General features: G+C 45.9%; 1 protein-coding gene across 1 annotated transcript in view; it reads right to left on the minus strand.

The window, feature by feature from the left end:
- Positions 1–20,932, minus strand: part of PIGT (phosphatidylinositol glycan anchor biosynthesis class T) — a 324,961-nt gene that overhangs the window by 162,372 nt on the left and 141,657 nt on the right. Inside the window, exon 4 of the mRNA XM_069652141.1 lies at positions 5,507–5,607. Coding sequence (XP_069508242.1) covers positions 5,507–5,607 — 101 coding nt within the window. The remainder of the gene's footprint in view (positions 1–5,506; positions 5,608–20,932) is intronic.

Raw genomic sequence — 20,932 nt, forward strand, 5'->3', positions numbered from 1 at the left:
CATACTAATAAATACCACCTTCTCACTGTACCCCCTGCCCAATGTGCCTCCTCACGCTTCCGTTCCTTTCAACTCTTGGCCCCCCTTCATTGGAACTCCCTACCTCTTTCTATCCACTCCACCCCTACCTACTCATCCTTCTGCTCTTCTCTGAAAGCTCTTCTCCATTCGCCCCCCACCCTGACTCTCCTCCCCTACCTCTCTCCCACCAAACCTCCTGGCCCCCCCCCTTCCCCCTGCTGACCTCAAATCAGACATTGAGACCTTCTACATTAATTGTTCTACATACTGTATCACTGGTTTGTTTCAGGTTTGTAAATATGCTTCTTTCATTATTGTACCTTGTATACTGTAAAGCGCTTTGGATTAAAGCGCTATATAAACTTAACATACATCAACAATCCTAAATGGTCTATGGATGTGTGAAGATCCTATTTGGAAGCAGCCCTGAAATTGCCAAGACAGTGCAACAGTGTTATGTGCAAAAGCCTTCAAAGAAAGGAAAGGAAACCGGAGATGGTTACAATACTGCAAGCACCAATAAAATGACTAGTCAATAAGAAAACGGGAAAGGAAGAGGGCAGATTTAGACAACTGGGAACACAAAGGAAGTTATTTGCAGCAATAAGCAATAAAACAAAGGATGGAAATTAACTAGGCTGAGGAAAGCTTAGCAAGCGGCTGCAGGCTGGCCTACAGAGGGACTCAAAGTCAGAAATCGTCTCACTGCTGATCAGAGGTTCTCAAGCACCTGTCGGGACGTCTCAGATGTCTTTAAGCAACTGCAGCTTGGCAACGGTCAGTGTTGCTGTCGGTTGCAGTGTTGCTGTCGGTTGCAGATCAAGGAACTCGACTGGCTCAAAAAGGTCCCTTTAGGCAGACTGCAATAGATGCTTATTTTCACACTTCACCCAAATTCTTCAAAGGGCTCATGTTGTTCTTTAAGGCGGACGGCCCACAGCTGTGGAGTGTGTTGCAGGCAGCTGCCTAGACTTTCTTTTGGGTTCAGAGGCTTCTGGCACATCCAATCCATGTAGCTTGCTGCATAACCTAGCAAGGCACGCTGTGTGCTGACTGGGCACCAGTTCTGGAGCAGCTGGAGGGCCCTCAAAGTTCTTTCCTTGCTCTGTTGCCTGGGAGAAGTTTAGGGGTGGGATCATGCTTCCCTCTTTCAATATCCTGGCCTTCCTTCAGTAGTGTAAGGTGTAAGGCAGACTGTACCTTCAGCCATGGACCAAGACGGAGTTCTTACTTCTTGTAAAGTCTTATATGGCTCTTGCCATCTTAAAGCCAAGTGGGCCACAGTGTTTGGTGTAGGAAAAGCCTACCTTAGTGAACCAATCCTGGGGTCCCTGCTAATCTTCGGTATGCGCAAGGTCATAACCAGAGTACTTTGCAAAAGGAAGGTAAATGGGTGAAAATGTAGACCAGGGATGTCCCAGAACCAATATGGCGGAAACCTCCTCAACAGAAAGATCTCTGGGCTTACTCCCTTGCAACGCCAAGTCCCACCTATCTGTCTGATGCATTCAAAGAGTCTCTCTGGTTAATGGTCCTACTAGTGTGGTTCCTGTTAAAGCAGCAGGTCTCCCTTGAAGATGCTGAGAGACAAGACTATGGCTTGTGCAAAACACATTTTCGTACCTTATGAATGGGGTGATCTACTGCAACAAAAGAACCAGACTGCACAGTTCACCGCCATCAATACTGAGAGGCAGGAGCTATGAAAGTTTGTTGGGTTTCCAGTCTCCTTGTTTATCCTCTGCAGTCAGGCCCCATGTGGTGAAGTAAAGTCGAAGTGTAAAGTGATCGATAAATAGGAGTTTCAATTGTATTCTCAGATGTGCCGTGTGTGTTGAAAAGGTAGTCCTTTATATCAGGATGTTCCAGGACACCAATAAATGTTGAGGTGGATGATATGGCTATCACCAGTTCAAAGAGAAGTAGTTTTTCTGCTTTCCTCGTGTTGAGATATCAATGTGGACCATGTGCATCTACAATTAAGGTTAAAGGGCTCAGGCCAGTTGGTACTTGGAAATTAATTCTTATACAATAAAATGTTTAACTGTGGAATGAGGTCACAACCTACCACAGTTGAATCCCAGGAAAGGGAGTGCTATGAATATGATCTGAAGATGGTAGTTAAGATATTCAATGACCAATGAGAACTGAAGAATTGGAGAAAGATGGGATTTCTTTGTAGGTGATTTTTCCAATCATGTGTGGGGGTGAATTGTAACAAAATATATGAGAGTGTTTTAACTGTAGCAAAAATGTATATAATGTGTCAACTAATGCGGTTCAATGAGAGTTGGGTTAGCCTGATTCTGTGCCATCATCTAGCTCCTCCTCGGACGATTGTACAATAAACCTCCTGCATGTACAAATGTGCACTCATTCCTTAAGTGGTGGGCCCGCCTCTACAAATTTGGCAACCACACAGGGGCGCCAGGCTTTCCAAGATGTTGATGGTCTCCTGTCAGTGCAACTCTGCTGCGGCACCTCTACAGGGCCTAGACTTCTGTGTACAGTGAAAAAGATGTTTGCGGGCACCATATTGGTTAACAGTCCGTCTGTTCCCTCCCGCGGATGCGTGGTATCATGGTATAGCTGTGCAGGACGACTGACAGAGCACCACATCAGAGTGCTTCGGGTTCACGCGAGTGCACTTTTGGGGGGTAAATTAAGAGGTCGAATTGTGGTAAAAGGGGGTTGTTCCTTTGATTTAAGGGATTTGGTAAGGGGTGTGTGCGTGTCAGTGTGTGCGTGCGTGTCAAGGTTATGGGCATTGAAAGGATGAATGCTTCGAATGAGTGAGTTAACTGTTTTATGTCGGAAGTCCTTTGTATATGTATTACCTAGTTTGTCATTTCAGAGGGCGAGGTGGTATCCTACCCAGCACATCTATTGCGAGGTTTGTCTTGATACCCTTCAGTTTTCTTGGCTTGAGCCCTCTCCTAGAGGTGGGGTGGCAGCTTGTGGTAAGCCTAACCGTAGATCGTTTCCTGAAGTATACCCTTGGCATCTTTCATTCCATATTGACTATGAGGGCAGAGCCCTCGGCTTGCTTTTCTTTGTTATTCAAAGTAGTAAAATCACAGCTGCCACAAGCCTACTTCACAACCACTTGGGACCAAAATGGAGTAGCCTTGTAGTCATTTGGGCTAGTAAGGGCAGCACACCAGAAAAAAGGGTTGCAGTGACACTTAAGCATATATCCCTTTGACTAAAAACAAAAAGTTGAAAGAAAATAAAACATTCAGCAAAATGTTTAGGGGACACAGAACGACAGGTAGTCACAGCCCTAAAAATGAAATTCTGCCCCAACACTGGGCAAATCCAGTACAGTATCTGATCATGCACATTGCTCTTGCTAGGGTAATGAGAGTGGGTATCAGATGCTGCCACCCTAGTCAATACGACCAAGAAGAATGGCAGGGATATATAAGGATGAAATCGCTACTTATACCCTTTGTAAGGAATATGCAAGGCTAAATAATAAAAGAGCAGCTCTCAAATTATCTACTGATCTTTCCACGTCCAAAAATGAGGTCTTTGTATCTGCACTTTCGACTAAACCAATTGCCAACTTTGGAGAGAGTGAGCAGGTGGACGGAGGTAAAAGGCGGTCAAAATTGTAGACTCTCTGTAAAGAGTGATATGAGAGAAACCACTCAACATCTGATGGGTTGCACGGCCCTGAAAGGAAGTCAGAGATAAATACTTAAGTTCTGCAATAGGCAACCAAGCTTTTTGGTGTAGTTTGATGGGTGGTGACCTAGAGAGCCTGCTTCTGGCATTGTGTGGTCTGCTTTCTACAATACTGAAAAAACTATATTCGTTTAAATCTGGTGAAGATGTTTTGAACATTGAAGGACACTAAACCTGATTTTTAATATTCTGAGGTATTTCAATTTGATGATTTGGATGAATTTGATTATGTATTTCATTGGTTTTTATTTTCTGTATATCATTTTTTGTTACATCTGAAATTCGAATTGTCTGGTTTGTGAAAGGTTCTTACTCGCTTTGCTTGTGAAAATCAAAATAAATAAATTTATTTTTTAAAAGCGCTTCTCTCGGCCCCAAGAGCCCACTAAAGGCCTTCCAGCACGTCACATGTAATGGCCGGTCTTCCCAGTCAGGGGGCTATTGAAGAGAATTAGCTTGCAGTGCTCTCCCTTTAGTTGTCTCTGTCCCGATTTCTGGGCTCTGCGCCTTCTCGGACCCTGTGTACGCCGTTCTGGTCCACTGGAGTCATGTTCCCCAGGGCTCTTGGTGCCTACATGCTTTGCTTTTAATGTGGGGTATATTCAGACTTCTCTCCGGGCCACAAAAGCTTGTAAGTTTGAGCACTGTGTGCCACCGGGGCATGACTCCGGTCACCTGAGACTCCTCTCCACCTGTGAACTCGGGTCTACCGAGAGGCCGGCTCTCACTCATCTTTAGGGTCTCTTGGTTTTGAGAGCCGCTATCAGCACTCCACACAACGCCTACTGTGGACTTTGTTTCAGGTTACCAGCCAGTGCTGATGGTTCATCGATATGCCGAACTTCCACTTTTCTACACACATTGCCCTGACTTTGAGGGTGTTGCACAAAGCTGGAGGGCCTCACCTCAACTGCAGGAATATTGACAGCACTTTTACTTCACAGACTTGCTCCAAGTTTCAAAAGACTAATTGCTAATCAGATTCAACCATCTCAGGGAGACAGGCCATTCTCTCATCGTTTCAGGAATGGTGGCTTTAGAAGGAGAAATCATATGGCTATCTTGGTCCGCGATAGCCAACGATCTCTCCAAGAACTATTTTGATGGCAAAGCGGTCAGCATCTGTGTACACCAAATTTTGATCGACCACAAAACACTAATTAGTGGTGCTCGTGTTTATTGACATTGAAGAACCATCTAAGTCAGGAGCTCCCAAGGCGCCCCTATTACCAAGAAAGTCTTCCTTCCAGGTGCCTGTGCGCAACAGACAGAGGCAGAAACTCCAGTCACAGGATTCATAAGTGGCTGAGCCTAGCATTTAGGCATGTGGTTTCTATACACGACTGGGAACCAAGTTCAGCTCTATTCACATTCTGCACAGTACAAGTGCATAATATCTTGATATTTATATATGTACCTTAATGTCAATATTGAAATAAAGAACTCTGAACTTGAAGTAAATTGATATAGGGGACTATACAAAACATATACAACCAATACAAAGTACACAATAGAGACAAGTGAGCAAGTACTGTACAATGCAAGAGATGAGTATATTTGTATGCATAAAGGAGGGCTCTTAGAATGTTTTCTAAAACTACTGAATGCATGTCACAATCAGACAGCGGAAGCAAAAAAAGAGGAAACTAAAAAAAAAAAAGGCTTGCAAATGGCTGGAATAGACACCAGAAGACACTGGTATGGAAAGAGCAGAATATCATAAGCAGGCAAGAAAGGGAAGACTGGACTGGTATTGTGGGTTATACTCTCCATTTAAATAGCCACATGGCCTTACCTTCGACCCACAGGGCAAGAGTTTCTTCCAGGGAGTTAGGTTTTCAGTACAGACAATCTCTCTGGGCAGGATGGCATATCTCAGCAGGCGATGATCAGTACCTAGGAAAAGGCAAAAACAAACGTTGCTGTCTTATTAGGATTGCTGTAAAAGTAGATCTTAAATTTCCGCTATTCAGTTACTTCCATGTTATGTCTAATGCTTCTTGATCAATCTCTTCCTTATAGTTCTTTCTCAAAAGGTATTCTTGGTGCTCCCTTTCAAATAGTGACCCCAAATTAATTGAATGTGCATGAGACCGGCTTTCTGTTAAAATAGTGGTCTCTGCCTTTACAAATCAATCGTGTGGTAAATTAGACATGAGGTGGAGCTGGACCCCAAGAAAACAGATGCAGATCGATGAACAATCAGAGCTACCCTATAAATGAACATATAAAATGCAGAGATACACAAATATTTCATATTTACATACTGTGGCCCAAAGGTGAAATCCATCCTCTTTACTCCTACTCCACTGAGCTCTCCTCTTACACCCTTAGGGTACAGGGGACAATTGTTTAGAATGAAGCCACGTGCCTTGTCTGCCCCACAACCCTGAAGGATCCCTGACCCTCCCCCACCAGTCTATTGCTCCCTCATTCATTTTGGGATGCAAGCACTGAATTCCCATATAATCTAAGCTCTAGACTAAGAATCCCTCCTCCTATACACACAGCATCTTTAGCTACTTCATGCACAATTAAGATGGATCCTGCAGCTGTCGTTAAACCTGTGAACTATCAGCAAGGATCATATATCCCTGTTAAAGGGCAATCATTATGCATATCTAACACTTAGCGCAAGTAAAGTAGCGGGATGGACGGCACTCCATTTCCATGTACAGACGGATTGCCATGGCCAAAATAGTAGTGGTCCCTGAGCTACTTTACTTTTTTCAGTATATTTCCGTTCGGCCTGGGGCCAACTTCTTTAAACAACTACATTCACTACTCTCACTTGACACGTGAAACAGCCCAAGATTAAGTGGGAAATGACCCAAATGTATGCCCAAGGTGAGATCTTGGCATGGAACTTTACTTTTAGCGGCAGAGGTACATTTCACATTGTAATGAATGCCAGGGTCGCCACAGTTCCCCTCCCCCCCCTGCCTCCTGCCCCTCATGCTAGGATCGAAAACATTTTGGTTCATCCCTTTTCATTCCAGGCTGCCTTGTATCTTCAGCCTCTACTATTAAGTGCAAGTTGGATCCAGAGTCCTGTACAATGGGTTCATGGAGAAGGTTGTATAAGCGGCTACATGTACAATGTCCGTATATGCCAGAATTGCGTATTTGGGAAGAAGAGAACTTGGTGCATCAACGGATCGATTGTATGAAGGTGATCCTAATTGGGGATACAATACATGTATGGCATGTGTCCAGACATTGCATACGTGTCTAAGGAACAGTTAGTAGAGTGGGGCAAGACTTATGGATGTTTTTCAAAAATTATAGGAGGTGCATCGCCTTCTGGGCAATCCACAGTTTCAGCAAGAACCTCCTAAATCCACATTCTGCTACATATTGTGAATTCTGCTAGCGCAGGGGGGATTGTGTTTACCATCTAACAGATAGTACAGGGTTCTACTCCTTCCGGCTTAGTCCCCAAGCATACTAAAATAGGGAAAGTAGACCACCAACTGTGGACCTTACTGTGCCAATATACACAAAAAGGTAGCACTAAATACAAGATTTAAGTTGAAACAATATAAAATACTCCAAGCATACATGACCCCAACTGTTCAAGTGAAGTTTGAGAACACAGTAAATGGGATGTGCCAAAAATGTCAGCCAGAAGGCGCCGACTTTATCCACATGCTGTGGTCATGCCCTACGATTGCCCAGTTCTGGACCAATATTGAGTCTATGGTGTCTCAATACAGGCTGTGGAAGTAGTATTGTCTTTTTTGTCAGGATATGCAGGCTTTCCAAAAACAAATCAAACTTACCTATGTGCAGGATTATGGCCAAACAATATATCTTAATGGAATGGCCTAATACCTTCCATCGCACGGATCATACACAGCTGGGGGACTTGCCTTGTGAAATGGAAAATACTTTTCCTCGATGCAGCAGAATCTGTCCTCCTAGTATTTGGGATCAATTTCAAAATTTCTCAGAGACTGTGCTGAGGGGGTTAATTACAGGATGATTAAAATGCAAGGCAAGTTAATGCAGGGGGCGACATGTCCAGTGAGTAGGGGAGGTGGTGGGTAGAGTATTTGTACAATGGATACATTGCATTGTTTAGTACTGGTTTAGATATTATGGTGTAAGTGGCCCTCTCTTCTTGGCTGCCGCTAGGCAGTACAATATGGGCTACGATGCAGAACCAGATTGGGTGCTCTTACATCTGTATGTAACAAAGATGTGTTGTGAACTAAGTTTTTAAAAAGGAAAAGAAATTGCAGCATGCATACAAGTAAAGGTTTTCCTCATATTTACGGTTTTGCTTGTTTGCAAATATTGTGCTTCCTTCCCCTATCCAGATACCCCCCTTATTATAATACAGCATTTTTTGTTTGAGTTTATTGTTTGAAAAGTCAATCATTTAAGAGGGTTGATTTGGGCTCTGTTCATTTGCTGTTCCTCCAATCTCCTTAAAAATAGCCCATCACCCAAAATTCTACCACAAACAAGAAAAGCACCCATAGGAATGAAATTACCCAATCAAAAGGATGCGGGTAAATAAGGAGACCTAAGTAGTGCATGTTTTGACATGCACCACCAGATTAGTGCCTTTGTTTAAGGATTCCAAGAAATTGATATACTACAAACAGCAATACAAGCCATTATACCCAATCACTCTACATAGCGCAAGCTTTGTCTCAATGTTCAAGAAATGATAGTTGACAGAATTACAGTGTCTCACATACAGCCCGATGACTTTATTTGCCTTCAAGTCTTTAGGTAACATACAATATACACAAATTATGATGCAATAAAAAAATTGCATCCTAAAATTACAACAGATTAAATAAACGGCTATAAAAAGAAAAAAAATACCCCTATTCACAAGGATATCTTTTAGTGCCTATCCTGCCTAATAACCTCTCTCGCAAATGCAAGCTAATCCCTTTACATTGTTTAGTAATCTACATTTTCAAATTCATTGACCATTGCATATATGAGGAGATTGCGTGGGAATCTGAATCGTGCAGCACAACAATGGAAGGTGTGTATGCAGAGGGATGGGGAAAAACTGAAAAAATGCCTGATGCATATCCGTAACAGGTTACATGCACTGCAAAAAGGGCATAGTCACATATCTAATAGCTGGACCCTCTGACAAGAAGAAGAGGGCTTATATTTACTGAGGGGTCGGGTAGAAATCGCTGAAGGCAGCTTCACTCCACAAAGATACCTTCTTTGTAGCCCTACATAATGGTCCAATGTTTTCTTAAGTGAGAGCCCCCTTGCTTAATGCCACTTCCTAGAGGTTCTCCATATCGGTTATCCATCTCACTCTGACTAAAATCTAACAATTCTTTGTCATATCCTACTCAGAACAACCTAATCAATCACCAGCTCATCCACGCGACGAGTTTCATCACCAGTCTTAAGCACTTCCATTTCTTCTACCTTGTTTCAGTCAGGACACCGAGAAAAAGTCACACCTTCACCTGGTTCTTCTACTCAACAACTAGATCAAAGGCTTCTAACCTCCCCACTCATGGCTTCTTTTACAACCTTATCCATGCTCAACCTTGGCCTTTAAGTAAGCTTTACTACTGTAACAAATCCTCAGAAGACTAGCGTCCCAGGAAAATAAGCAGACCAATAATCATTTTTTTGTTTTCAATGAGAAGCAATTGTCAGATTTACAGGCTTGGCATCAACCTCAGTACTCATTGTCACAATGCAACAAAGGGGTCAGTAAGTACGCTCTAACTTCACAACTTTCTCGCTGAGTCACTGGCTGTTCATAGAGGATTCCTTCACCTCTTGCCTTCATTAGGCGTTAGCAAAACTAGGTTCTTCTCACAAGGCATCAGCCTCCAGCCTCTCTGGTTACTCCCTAAACCTTCAGGGCCTTCCTTGGGGGTCTCAGTATGGACTAACTGAAAGTTCAATCTCCCATTTGGACTTTCATATAGACTAGGTGCAAGTTCAATGTCTCATTAAGGATCAATGATGACCAGGTATAAGTTGTCTCACATTCAAGATTCAATGAAGACTAGGTACATGCTCATTATCAAATTACGAAGTCAATGGTAACAAGGAACAGATTAATTCTCCCATTCATGATTAAATGTAGACTATGTACGAATTCAGTCTCCAATCCAGGACCCAATGGCAACTAGGTACAGGTTCAGTCTCCTATATAGGATTCACTAGCCAGAGCCCCCAGCCCCCCCCCCCCCCCAACCCCTGGTCTTGCCCGGGTCTGTAGTAGACATGCACATGGGGGTCTGCTATAGCTTTGTGTATCTTATATTGTGTCTCAACTGCCTATTTTGAAAAAATTGTCAATCTCCCAAATTCACCTATACCAATAGCACAGGGCCGAATGTGTGGTGTTGGTAAAATGTCACTATGGGTGCAGACCCAGTCTTCCATTCAGGAATTATCAATGAAAGTAGGGCTCAGGATCAGTCTTCAAATCTGCAAGTGGTCTGCATGTTTATCTCAAGATTTTGGTCTGGGAAAGAAGCCAAGACGGCAGCCATGTAGGTCATTTGCTTGTGGATCTCTGCCATGCTGCCACATGCAAGCTGCCAGTCCCCTGGCAGAATACTGGGAGGCCGGCACCCTGGAGGGTGCACGGCCATGGATATAAACACTGATCTGCAATATCAGTTAAAGTGAAGCCCTGATGCTGGACGCAGTGCCTGGCAGGCTGAAGACCGCCCAGTGCCAGTAAGCATGTGAAGCAGGAGAGGTGCGGTGCAAAGACGGGACATGCTGTATGGAAAAAGTCCCAGTGGGAACAGCATTAACAGGATATTGACAGTAAGACAGGTAGCAGCATGTTGAGGTTCACTGCACAGATCACAAGGAGCCCATGTAAAAGACAAAATGGCCGGCTAACCAAAAGGCAGAACAGGGAAGCGATATCTCAGTAGATCCCTAGGCCTGACGGGCAGCACAGAAAGACAATAGATACTATGTAGGCAGGTACATAAAGTGAAGAGGGCAGAGTGCTGCGGGTTGAAGAGGGAAAAAAGGCTGTGGCAACAAGCATCATTAAGAGCAGCGATTACACCAGGATAAGGCATACAGAAGTGTAGAATGGAACTGGAAGACCAGGAAACTCAACTGTAGCCACTGTGACGACCCTGCAGACTGATGCCAACGACAATTTAAGAAAACAGCCTAGGAAGCATCCAAACCAGTGCGAGGGCCACTGGACATGAGCTTCTCAAAAAATATACTGAAGCAGGTACCGGGTGGATAAGGCAACAATGGCGACAGAACAGAGGCAATAGGTGATCCCACAAATGGGGAACAAAGAGCAGCCATAAGGGTAGGGAACAAGCTAATCGAGCACAACATTGAAACATTGCCAATTATAATGGCCCAGATGAGATATGTGCACAAGCTAAGAGAACGACTGAGGTGGAGAACAGTGTCTAAAACCTTGAAGATGGCAGCGCCAATCAAGGGAAAGAACTAACATACCCTGCACAAGATGACCAAAATGCAAGCTCTAACAGAGAGACACCTCCAATATCGATCAAGGAAAAATACCATTACACTACTGGTTTTCTGGAAGGAACAGGGAAGGGCAACATCGACATGTTTTGGAGACTTGCATTCCGCAAGCTATTATGAGGCTCTTGAGGTATCAGGAAAAAATATAACTGCTGACGGTGGCATGCACACAGGGAGATGCTATGTGCAAAAGCAGGATATCCTTCTACATGGATTTTAGCACCAAGGACAACTTTTAAAAGGAAGTTAAGAAAACATTCGGAGCCAAGCAGATAACTTATGCACTACTACCTCCAGCAAGACTTCAAATTGACATAGGAGGGAAGCAGCACTTTTTTGAGGACCTCAAAACACTGAAATGAGGGAGGGGTGGGGAGTAGATTGTACAGATCGATGCAGGGAAAGGCGTGGCAGCCAAAACCATGGAACACTTGAAATTTAACAGTTCATAACTTGGGAGGTTAGAAGTTACAAGAGTCAACCCTCTAGGAGAAGGGTGCTATCCCAGTTCGCTTCCTCCCACTGGTTATTGCGGTTGAGGGACAACTGGTAACTAGCATCCTTTTTAAGTACCTGGAGAATTGCACGCATTTCTTTAGGTTACGGAAGTTGGTTTCAGGGACAGGGAACAGGAGTCGGGGGGGGGGGGGTGGGGGAGTGGTTCCAAGATTTGCATTGTGGTATCAATAGTTGGGGTTGTTCTAGATACACAGGAGTTGGGTGGGTTTTTGGGTAAGGTACTACAAGCAATGCAGGACATTGAAAGATGTCAACAAAACGACAGGCAAGAAGGAACTAGTTACTCGTCTGTAACGCCTGTTGTCCAGCATGGGTCTTAAATGGATTCACATGCTCATGCATATTCCCTGTCCTCAGCAATATGATGGCAGTTTAGCTTTAAAGCTAAAAGCGCTAGTCTCTTCTCTAGCATATTGCTGTCAAATTGGGTGATACTGCCCCAGCCAATGGCATTTGTCCTAAGCTCCAACCATGGTGGCCATATTCGGATTTGGTTGCACACGTCAAGTTGCAGTAGGAAGCAAGAAGAACCAGAGGGGAAGGAGGGAGGATTTGCATGTGAATCCATGCAAGACCCATGTTGGAGATCAGACATTACAGGTAGGTAACTAGTTCCTTCTCCAGCATGTAGTCTATTGATTCACAGGTTCATGAATAAGATCATACAGCAGTACATGTAAACAAACACGTGAGGTGGTAAGGCTCACAATACACTTACCCCGGGAACAGACTCACCTCATGCAAACAGGTTGTGAAGCACTGCTTGACCAACACAGGACTTTTCCCTGGATTCCCTATCAAAACAGCAGTAGACTGTCGGCCAAAGCGTTACAGACGCTGCTGAATGATTTTGGGTTGGAAGATGTATGGCGGGCGCGCCATCCTCATGAGAGGCAATACTCTCATTCTGCCCCCCAGCAACTACACACAAGGCTGGACTATGTCTTCGCCACTCCAGAGATATTGACAGAGATCACGCAAGTTGAATATAAAGCGAGAGTCCTCTCGGACCACTCGCCTTTGATCCTTAGATGGCAATGTTGTCCCCCGAGAGCAAGAATCCCGACGTGGCGCCTCAGGGCAGAGGCACTCAGAGACCCCCTTTTTAGGGAGGACATGAGGGAAGAGATCGTTAGCTACTTTGAGACGAACACGGGCAGTGTGGATTCGGCAGGCACATTATGGGAGGCCTTCAAAGTTGTGATGAGGATAGTGGCTATTGCAAAATCCAAGGGATTGCAGGGAGGGATCCTGGCGGACCTGCAGGAAACTGAGTGAGAACTGGAAAGGGCACTTAAGGGAGAAAACGGTACCAACCAAGACACTGATCGGATACTAAGACTGCAGCAAAAGTGCGCAGGGCACTGGGAAAGATTGTGTAACCTTAACTATAAAAAGTATATAGAGAGGCAGCATGCAGGAGGAGATGAGCCAAGAAGGATCTTGGCATGGCTATATAAGAGTGAAACCCCTAGACCCCCGATTAGATCAATAATTAGGGAAGACGGAAGGATGGTGGATACCCAAAGGGAGTTCATCAGGAGTTTGCAAACTATTATGGGCTGCTATATGGGGATGATGAGGAGGAAAAGCACGCGATGATAGTGGAAACACTGGAGGACATAGAATTGCCGCAGATCAGTGCTGCGGAGAGAGGAGCTGGACGCACAGATAACTCTAGAGGAGCTAGAAGAGGTGGTGAGAAAGTTGCCAACTAGTAAGACCCCGGGGGCAGATGGACTCCCAAGTGAATTTTATAAAATATTCAAAGATGAGGTGCTCCCCCCATTGTTAGATATGTTCAACGAGGCGTATGAGCTAGGCAGACAGCCAGAGTCGCTCAGAGAAGCCATTATAATACCACTTCCCAAACCTAATAACCCAGGGCATAGCTGCAGTTCCTACAGACCCCTGTCAATGTTAAATCAAGACAGTAAAATTCTGACTGCCGTTTTGGCAAACAGGTTAAGGAAAGTTATAAGCAAATTGATACACCCGGACCACACAGGCTATGTCCCGAATAGGAACATATCCAATAACCTTAGAAGGTTCCACAGAATAATTGAATATGGAAACGAAAGTGAAGATGAATTGGCAATCGTGTCGTTGGACGCAATAAAGGCCTTCAACTCGGTAAAATGGCCATGGTTGTTGGCGTCCTTGGCTGGCTATGGGATGGGCCTAGGATATCTACAGTGGGCTACAATGTTATACCGTGAAACGCTGGCCATGGTTATAACAGGGTCAGTGATATCGGAAAGGTGGAAACTCCGTAGGGGAACAAGACAGGGTTGTCCATGGTCCCCTATGCTTTACATATTGGCCGTGGAACCCCTAGCGATTTACTTAAGGCAACAGTATGGCACAATAGGCATGCCTGTAGGAGGAGAACGGCACCGGATATCATATGCAGATGATGTACTATTGTATTTGCGATACCCAGAGGAAAACCTCCAATATGTTTTCGGGATGATGAAAGATATGTGGGAATGTTTGGTATAGCGGTGAACCCTCAAAAGTCTAGCATGTTCCCGTTGGGTGGTTATAAAGGGATCTCCCCCCCGAAACAATTACCGGTGTTACAAGTACCATGGACAGCTGGTACATTTCGCTATCTGGGAATGGATATATACCATGCAGTGGAGGAAGAGCATAAGCGCAATACAAAAGTAGCCATTAAGAAAATTGAGAATTGCATGCGGTTCTGGGTGAAACTGCCCTTAGCTATGATGGGACGTAGCGCAATGTTAAAGATGGTGGTCTTGCCTAGGCTCCTGCACTACTTCGGGAATATCCCATATATGATACAAGACTAGCCAGCATGTGTAGGGATTTCCTGTGGCATGGCACACGAAACAGAGTGGCCATCTGGAAGCTACAGAATTTCTACGAGAAAGGGGGCATAAAACTGCCTAATTATGAAGTTTATTATGTTACAAGTCAGTTGCAATATGTGGCCAAATGGCTCTCAGATGATGTGACCTCTGAAATCAGACTGTTCAGACGGGACTGTGCCCCATTTCATCTGAAGGAGATTATGTGGTTGCCCCAAGCAGTGATTGATGGGCACCCAAAGATGATGGTGCTAGGATGGAAGATGTGGCGAAGGGCTTGTCAACTGATGGGGAACCCATACCCGTGCTCCCCTCAGGTACCACTTGTTGCACTGGCGAGTGGAGAAGAGCAGTTAAGGAGGATAATCAGAAACCACTGGGAGCCGGCTGGCATAGCGACAATGGGGGATATTTGGCAGGAGGGGACCATAACAGATTTCTGGGAGGTAGGGATGGAAACCGGGTTACACACTGGCCAGAATATCATGTACCATAGACTGGTGCGGAAGATTAAGAGAACGTGGGCCGAACCGGTGCTTGAGGAAGAACCAGATGCTACTATAAACATAATATATGACATAGCAGAGGGGGGACATGAGACATCTAGAATATACGAGATGATGTCCAAAGAGGGGAAGGAGGTGGTGCAATTGAGACTAGAATGGGAGGAGGAAGTAGGGACCCCGATGGAGGATGGGATGTGGGAGCAAATCCAAGGGTATCATAAGGTGTTGAGGAACACGAGACTTAAACAGATGCAGTTGTATATTACACATAGGGCATATCTGACACCCCAGAGGATAGCCAAGTTCAGAAATGCGGGACGGCAAGCATGCCCTAAATGTGATGAGGAGAACGCGGGCATGGTGCATATGTTCTGGTCCTGCCCGGTTACTGAGTGCTTCTGGGGTGAGATTGCATGCAAACTGGCGGGAAAGGGTGTTAAGATCATGGTGGACACTGTGTGGGCCTGCCTGTTAGGGGGGTTCCCTAGGCCGCGGAAACTTAGGCATGTGAGCAAACTGAAGGATTGGCATATGCGCTTGCAAAGAGAATTGCTATGGGGTGGAAGACATGACACAAACCACGATTGGAGGTATGGTGGAAAGATCGACAGAAATGGGCGGAGGCGGAAACCATGGTATGGCAAGAAGCTTGAAGTGCTTTGAGAGACAGACCCTGATGGCCTGGAAGTTACTGATAGCAGAACTATTTGGGTCCATACAAGACCCATCGGATCCCACAGAAAGGAATACCCTATCACAGGATGCAAGAACAGAACATTAGTATAAGTAGGCTTGTAACGGGGGTGGGACAGGGAAGCAGTGAACATGATTGAATGAGGTATAATTGAAATGTTATTGTATACACTGCAAGTTTGGTTTGTATTGTTTGAATAATAAAATATTTAAAACTTTTTTTAAAAAAAACAGCAGTAGACTCTTGCGAAGATGTGGGTAAACCTCCATGTAGCAGCCAGCCCTGTAAATGTCAAGCAGGCGAACACCAGAGACATATGCTGTACTCGCTGCAATGGCTCTGGTGGAATGGTCTCTTGGCCCACCTGGTAATAGTCTGTTGGCCAGACGATGGTAATGTGTGATACAGCCAGAAAGCCACCTGGAGATGGAAGCCTTAGCTGTGTCCCACAGGTCCAAAATTAACGAAAAGCTGAGAAGTCTTTCAAAAGTCCTTTGTTTGCGCAACATAGAACATAAAGGCACATGCTACGTCCAGTGAATGCAAAGATCTTTCAGCAGGAGAAGGGTTTGCAAAGAAAACTGGTAAAAGCAAAGGCTTGCTTAGATGAAGGGCTGACAGGACCTTCGGCATAAAGGAAGGATGAGTTCGCAGAACCACCTTGGCTGAATGGATTGACAAATACAGAGGCTTACAGGAGAGCGCCTGTATTTTCGCAAACACACCTGGCCGAGGTGGCAGCCACCAGGAAGCCAGCTTTCCAGGACAGAAACTTAAAGGAGGCCCGGTCCATAGTTTCAAACAGGGCCCCCCCCCCCAATCAGTTTTGACAGGAGGACAGTCCGCTCCCATTCAGGGAATGTTCCGAAGAGGCCCTTGAGGAACTCTTTAACAAGTCTGTTCAATCACAGGAAGTGCTTGCCTGGAGCCCGGGTTTACTGGTATATGGCAGCCAGGTGGACCTTCATAGATGCATGGACAAGGTCAGACTTGGCAAGCGAGAGCAGGTATGGAAGCAGCTGTGGCGCCGTCACACACAACCAAGATATCTTCAGTGGCTGGCACCACACTGTAAAACACTTCGACTTGTGCTTGTAGCAAGCAAGCGTAGAGGGGGCCCTGGACTTGTAGGTTCGTGCATTCCAAAGGCAGCGAGTAGCGTCCAAATTCTGGGGATGCAGGAGCCAGTCTGTGAGGCTCAGACGCAGGGTCGTGGTGCAAGATTGACATTCTCTAGTGAGCAGGTCTGGAAGCGGAGGCAGTTTGGTGGCTGGAACCACTGGTCCGAGTACCACATCTGCCTGGGCCACACAGGTGCAATTGATCACTCGTAGCGACAGAGGAACTGGCAGTAATGCGTAAAGGAACAGGCCTTCCTGAGAGAATAAGACGACATCCCCAAGAGTCCTTGGCTGAGGATACCGGCTGGAAATCTTCCAACACCTGCCATTGGTAGCTGTCGCAAAGAGGTCGAGACCCCACTCGTTGAAGATTAGACACTTGCGCTGCTGGATCTCCCAATCGTGGCAAGGCCACAGCTCCCTCCAGCACGTTTGTGATGGTGTTCAAAATGCCTGCCAGGTCAAATGGGACGAGAAACATGTGTGTGACAGATTATGCGCCTTCAGAGAGGGGGAGAGTGTATCCTGCCCAGTTTCCTGATGTAAAACAGGGTGGTGGAGTTGTCCGTGAATATCCGCACCACCTTCCCTTGGAGCATAAGCTGAAAAAGACTTGAGCCGAGAAAACTGCCTGCAGTTCCAGGACGTTGATGTGCAACTACTCTTCCAGGAGCCCGAGACCTCTGGCGTAACAACCTCTGGCGTAACAATGTCCTGTGTGTGCTCCCCAAACCTCTAGAGATTAATCAGTCAGGACGGTCGCCCGATACCCTGGAATCCGAAAGGGAGCACCCTGCAAGACATACGGGGGAATTGAGCACCATTGCAGGGCCTGACAGAATGCACGATTGGTCGGGCATGTGGTGCAATGTGACCATCCAGAATTTGTGGGATTGAGGAATTTGTTGAGGTGTCGTTTGTCTACAATGGGTCTCCACTCTCCAGACTTCTTTTTACTGGAAAGAATCTTGAGTACACGCCGGAGGCGCTGAGGGACTGACTCTATCGCCCTTTTGTTTAGCATGGCTTGACCATCCTTTAGTAGTTGTGCTAAGTGTTCTGGTCTTGAGACGGGAGTAAATGTGAGGGCATTTGTCCTGGAATTCCAGAGTGACCCTGTTGAAGGATATCCATCATCCATTTGTCTGTGGAGCTCCGGCACCACTGGTCAACATATTGTGATAACTTATCACCCATTGGGATAAAGAAGTGGTGGTCAGTTCAAGCTTGCTTTGGCGACTGCGCCCTGGATGGAGGGCGAACACTGGTTGCCACTTCCATAGTCTTGGGAATTACTTCCTGTACACCTCCTGGCTGGTTGAATGGCAGGGCTGGTGGTAGGGTGAGGTGAACCCTTTGGAGGACCACAAGACTTTCCCTTTTGAGGAGCGAAAGGATGTGATCTACTGCCTTCCCAAACAGTTTGTCGCCATCAAACAGCATGTCCACCACCTTTGTTTGCACAACTGTGCAGAAATGTGTGGCCTTCAGCCAACCTTGGTGGCTGAGGGCCACACCATTGCCCATCTGCTGAAAATCAGAGTCAGCAACGTCCAAGGTGACAGTAATGGCATGGTTAGAGGAGACCTCTCCTTCATGGAACAAAGTCAGTGCCTCTGCCTTCCGGGAGGAAGTCGAGGATGGATTTCAACTTCTACCAAAGCGCTCCGTCCTACCTTGAGAGATTTATAGTCCAGTTTCCCTATGCCCCCCCAAATATCTACCAGCTTTATCCTGCACCACTGATTCAATTTGCCATAAAGTATTCTGTATCTGTACGAGAACTCCTATCTGATACAGTAAAATCAGAGCTATACATAATGCCTCCCCACTGTTTACTCCTCTTCAAATGCTCATCCACTGCGAGGCATCTCTTGCAGCATTGCAATGTCAACTCTCTGCTGGTTTATGTATGACATGATTCTAGCCCTCTTCACCACTCAATACCTTTCACATTCCATGCTAGCAATTTCATCTGAACCATTGCACTTGTTTCTATTATAATCACCTTTCATGATCCTCGCAGCTTTCTCTGCCTGATGTGTTATCTTCTCCAGCATGGGGTATTCTATGGATTCACATGCTCACGAATATTCCCAGTCAGGCTGGTAAACCTCTGTAATATTATAGCAGTTTCGCTTTAAAGCTTAAACTGCTCCTTGCGTCTAAATTGCTGTCACTTTGGGTCATACTGCCCCAGACAATTACTTTAGTCGTCCTAAGCGCCACCCATGGTGGCCATCTTCAGATTTTTACTGCACATTGCACATTTACTGGGAGTCCCCATGTTTTGCTCCTTGAAATACTGATATTTGTTGCCTATTTTTGCAAGATATCGTCTCTTCTACTTCGGTAACATTGCGACTACCAGCAGCGGGCACCTGCTGGACGAGATCAGTCCATCGTCTGATCTCTGGACTGTGGGCGTCCACAGGCCCACGCTTGGGCCTTCGTCACATAATGGTGGACACCACAAGAAAAAGCCTTGTGGATATGGCAGCCTGAAAAACATCTTTGAAGGTCGGCAACTCTAGTGCATCTACTGTCTACACCCCAACCACGATGCTGATGACTATTCCATATGACAGTCCTCCTCCAAAACTCTGAAGGACCGCCATAGGAGGTTGGTAGTGAGGCTTGAGGTAAGGTCTCTGACTCTGCCTCAGTGCAGTCCTACCTCTTCCAGGGACGGCAGGCCCAAACAGCATGCTCCCTCCGAAAAAAAAAAGAGGTTGAGATCCTTTTACGACACTTCCCTCGGGAAGATACCCAAAAAGGCCATGTTGAATCGTACTCCGACTTGGTTGACTAGCTCCATGGCGGCTGCGCAGCCCAGTTCTGAGAAACACTGCTCGTCGTCGCCTTCAGTCGATGGGCAGTTTGCCGCCGAGTGGGCAGTTTCTGTCTACAAGAAAATTGCTAATGTCAGCGGCGAAGCATAAACCTTGTTGACCCATCTGTCAGCATCACCGTCAACGACTTTGTCGTGATCACAGGCTCCGTCGACAACCTCCTCTGCCAAGTCTGTTACCATATCCGACTACCCCATCAATGAAGATTCGTCTTTCGACGACTTTGATCCCGTCGTTGGGCTCGTCCACTGCAGTCACTGTCTCAAAAACTATTTCCATACCTAGAGTGGCCTGGCTGCCTATGCCTCCGGCGATTCAACCCCTGACAGACTGGGCATACATACACACAATAAGGAAAGTAATGTAATATTGTTTTAAGAACTATTGAGGGCTCTAAAGGTGTTGAATAGGAAACATTCATATCACAGTGAAAAGAGTGCATATCAACCACATGCTTGTTGAAACGAGAAACAGTGAGGTAGACCGACAACTGGAAGAAGAGATCAGGGAACTTGAAGGTTTTGGAAAGAGGTAGTGCTGGAAAAGTAGCTAGAAAAGAGGGAAAGGCTGCTATAAAATTCAGTATGTTTGATAATTAAATTAACAATTGTGTATGAAAGCTATCTAAGTTAGCCTGTTCAATGAAAGCATAGCTCACCAAGCTTGTTCCAATAAAATGTATTTTATGTTTCCAACTTTCAGAAACTCTCCGAATCTTATCATTGGGGGTTAAGCAGAGTATGGGAATGTATGCATGTTATTGTGATTATGCATAGGGATCCATGGTAGGGGTTAGCCCCGCTAAGCAGCTGCACCAGCTCACGCAGGGAGGCGCTAGAGGTGCAGCTCACATAGTGGGCCCTCCCTCTGGCCACCTCTTCCGTGGGTTCTACAGCTCCTCAAGGTGGGCATAGTGCAGGTGACCTCGGGGGTCTGGCCGGAAAGGCCTTACAAAGTCCTATGTCCAAAACATGTGAGCCTTCTCACACCAGTGCTGTTCTTGCGAGAACGGCCCGCCCTGGACTCCGACTGCCAGTTCAGTCACTCCCATTTGGACAATGGAGTGAACCCAAGGCCACTGCATCGGTTGTTGAGGAGTCCCAACCGTCCCTAGTGGTATCAGTACCATGTCCCCGTCCTAACTGAAGCAGCCAGTGGTTGTAGCTCACGGACCAAACCGCAGCGTGCCGCCTTCTCTGGGACCACC

The sequence above is a fragment of the Ambystoma mexicanum genome, chromosome 3p (genome assembly GCF_040938575.1).
Source record: "Ambystoma mexicanum isolate Mex_15411 chromosome 3p, UKY_AmexF1_1, whole genome shotgun sequence".
NCBI lineage: Eukaryota > Metazoa > Chordata > Amphibia > Caudata > Ambystomatidae > Ambystoma > Ambystoma mexicanum.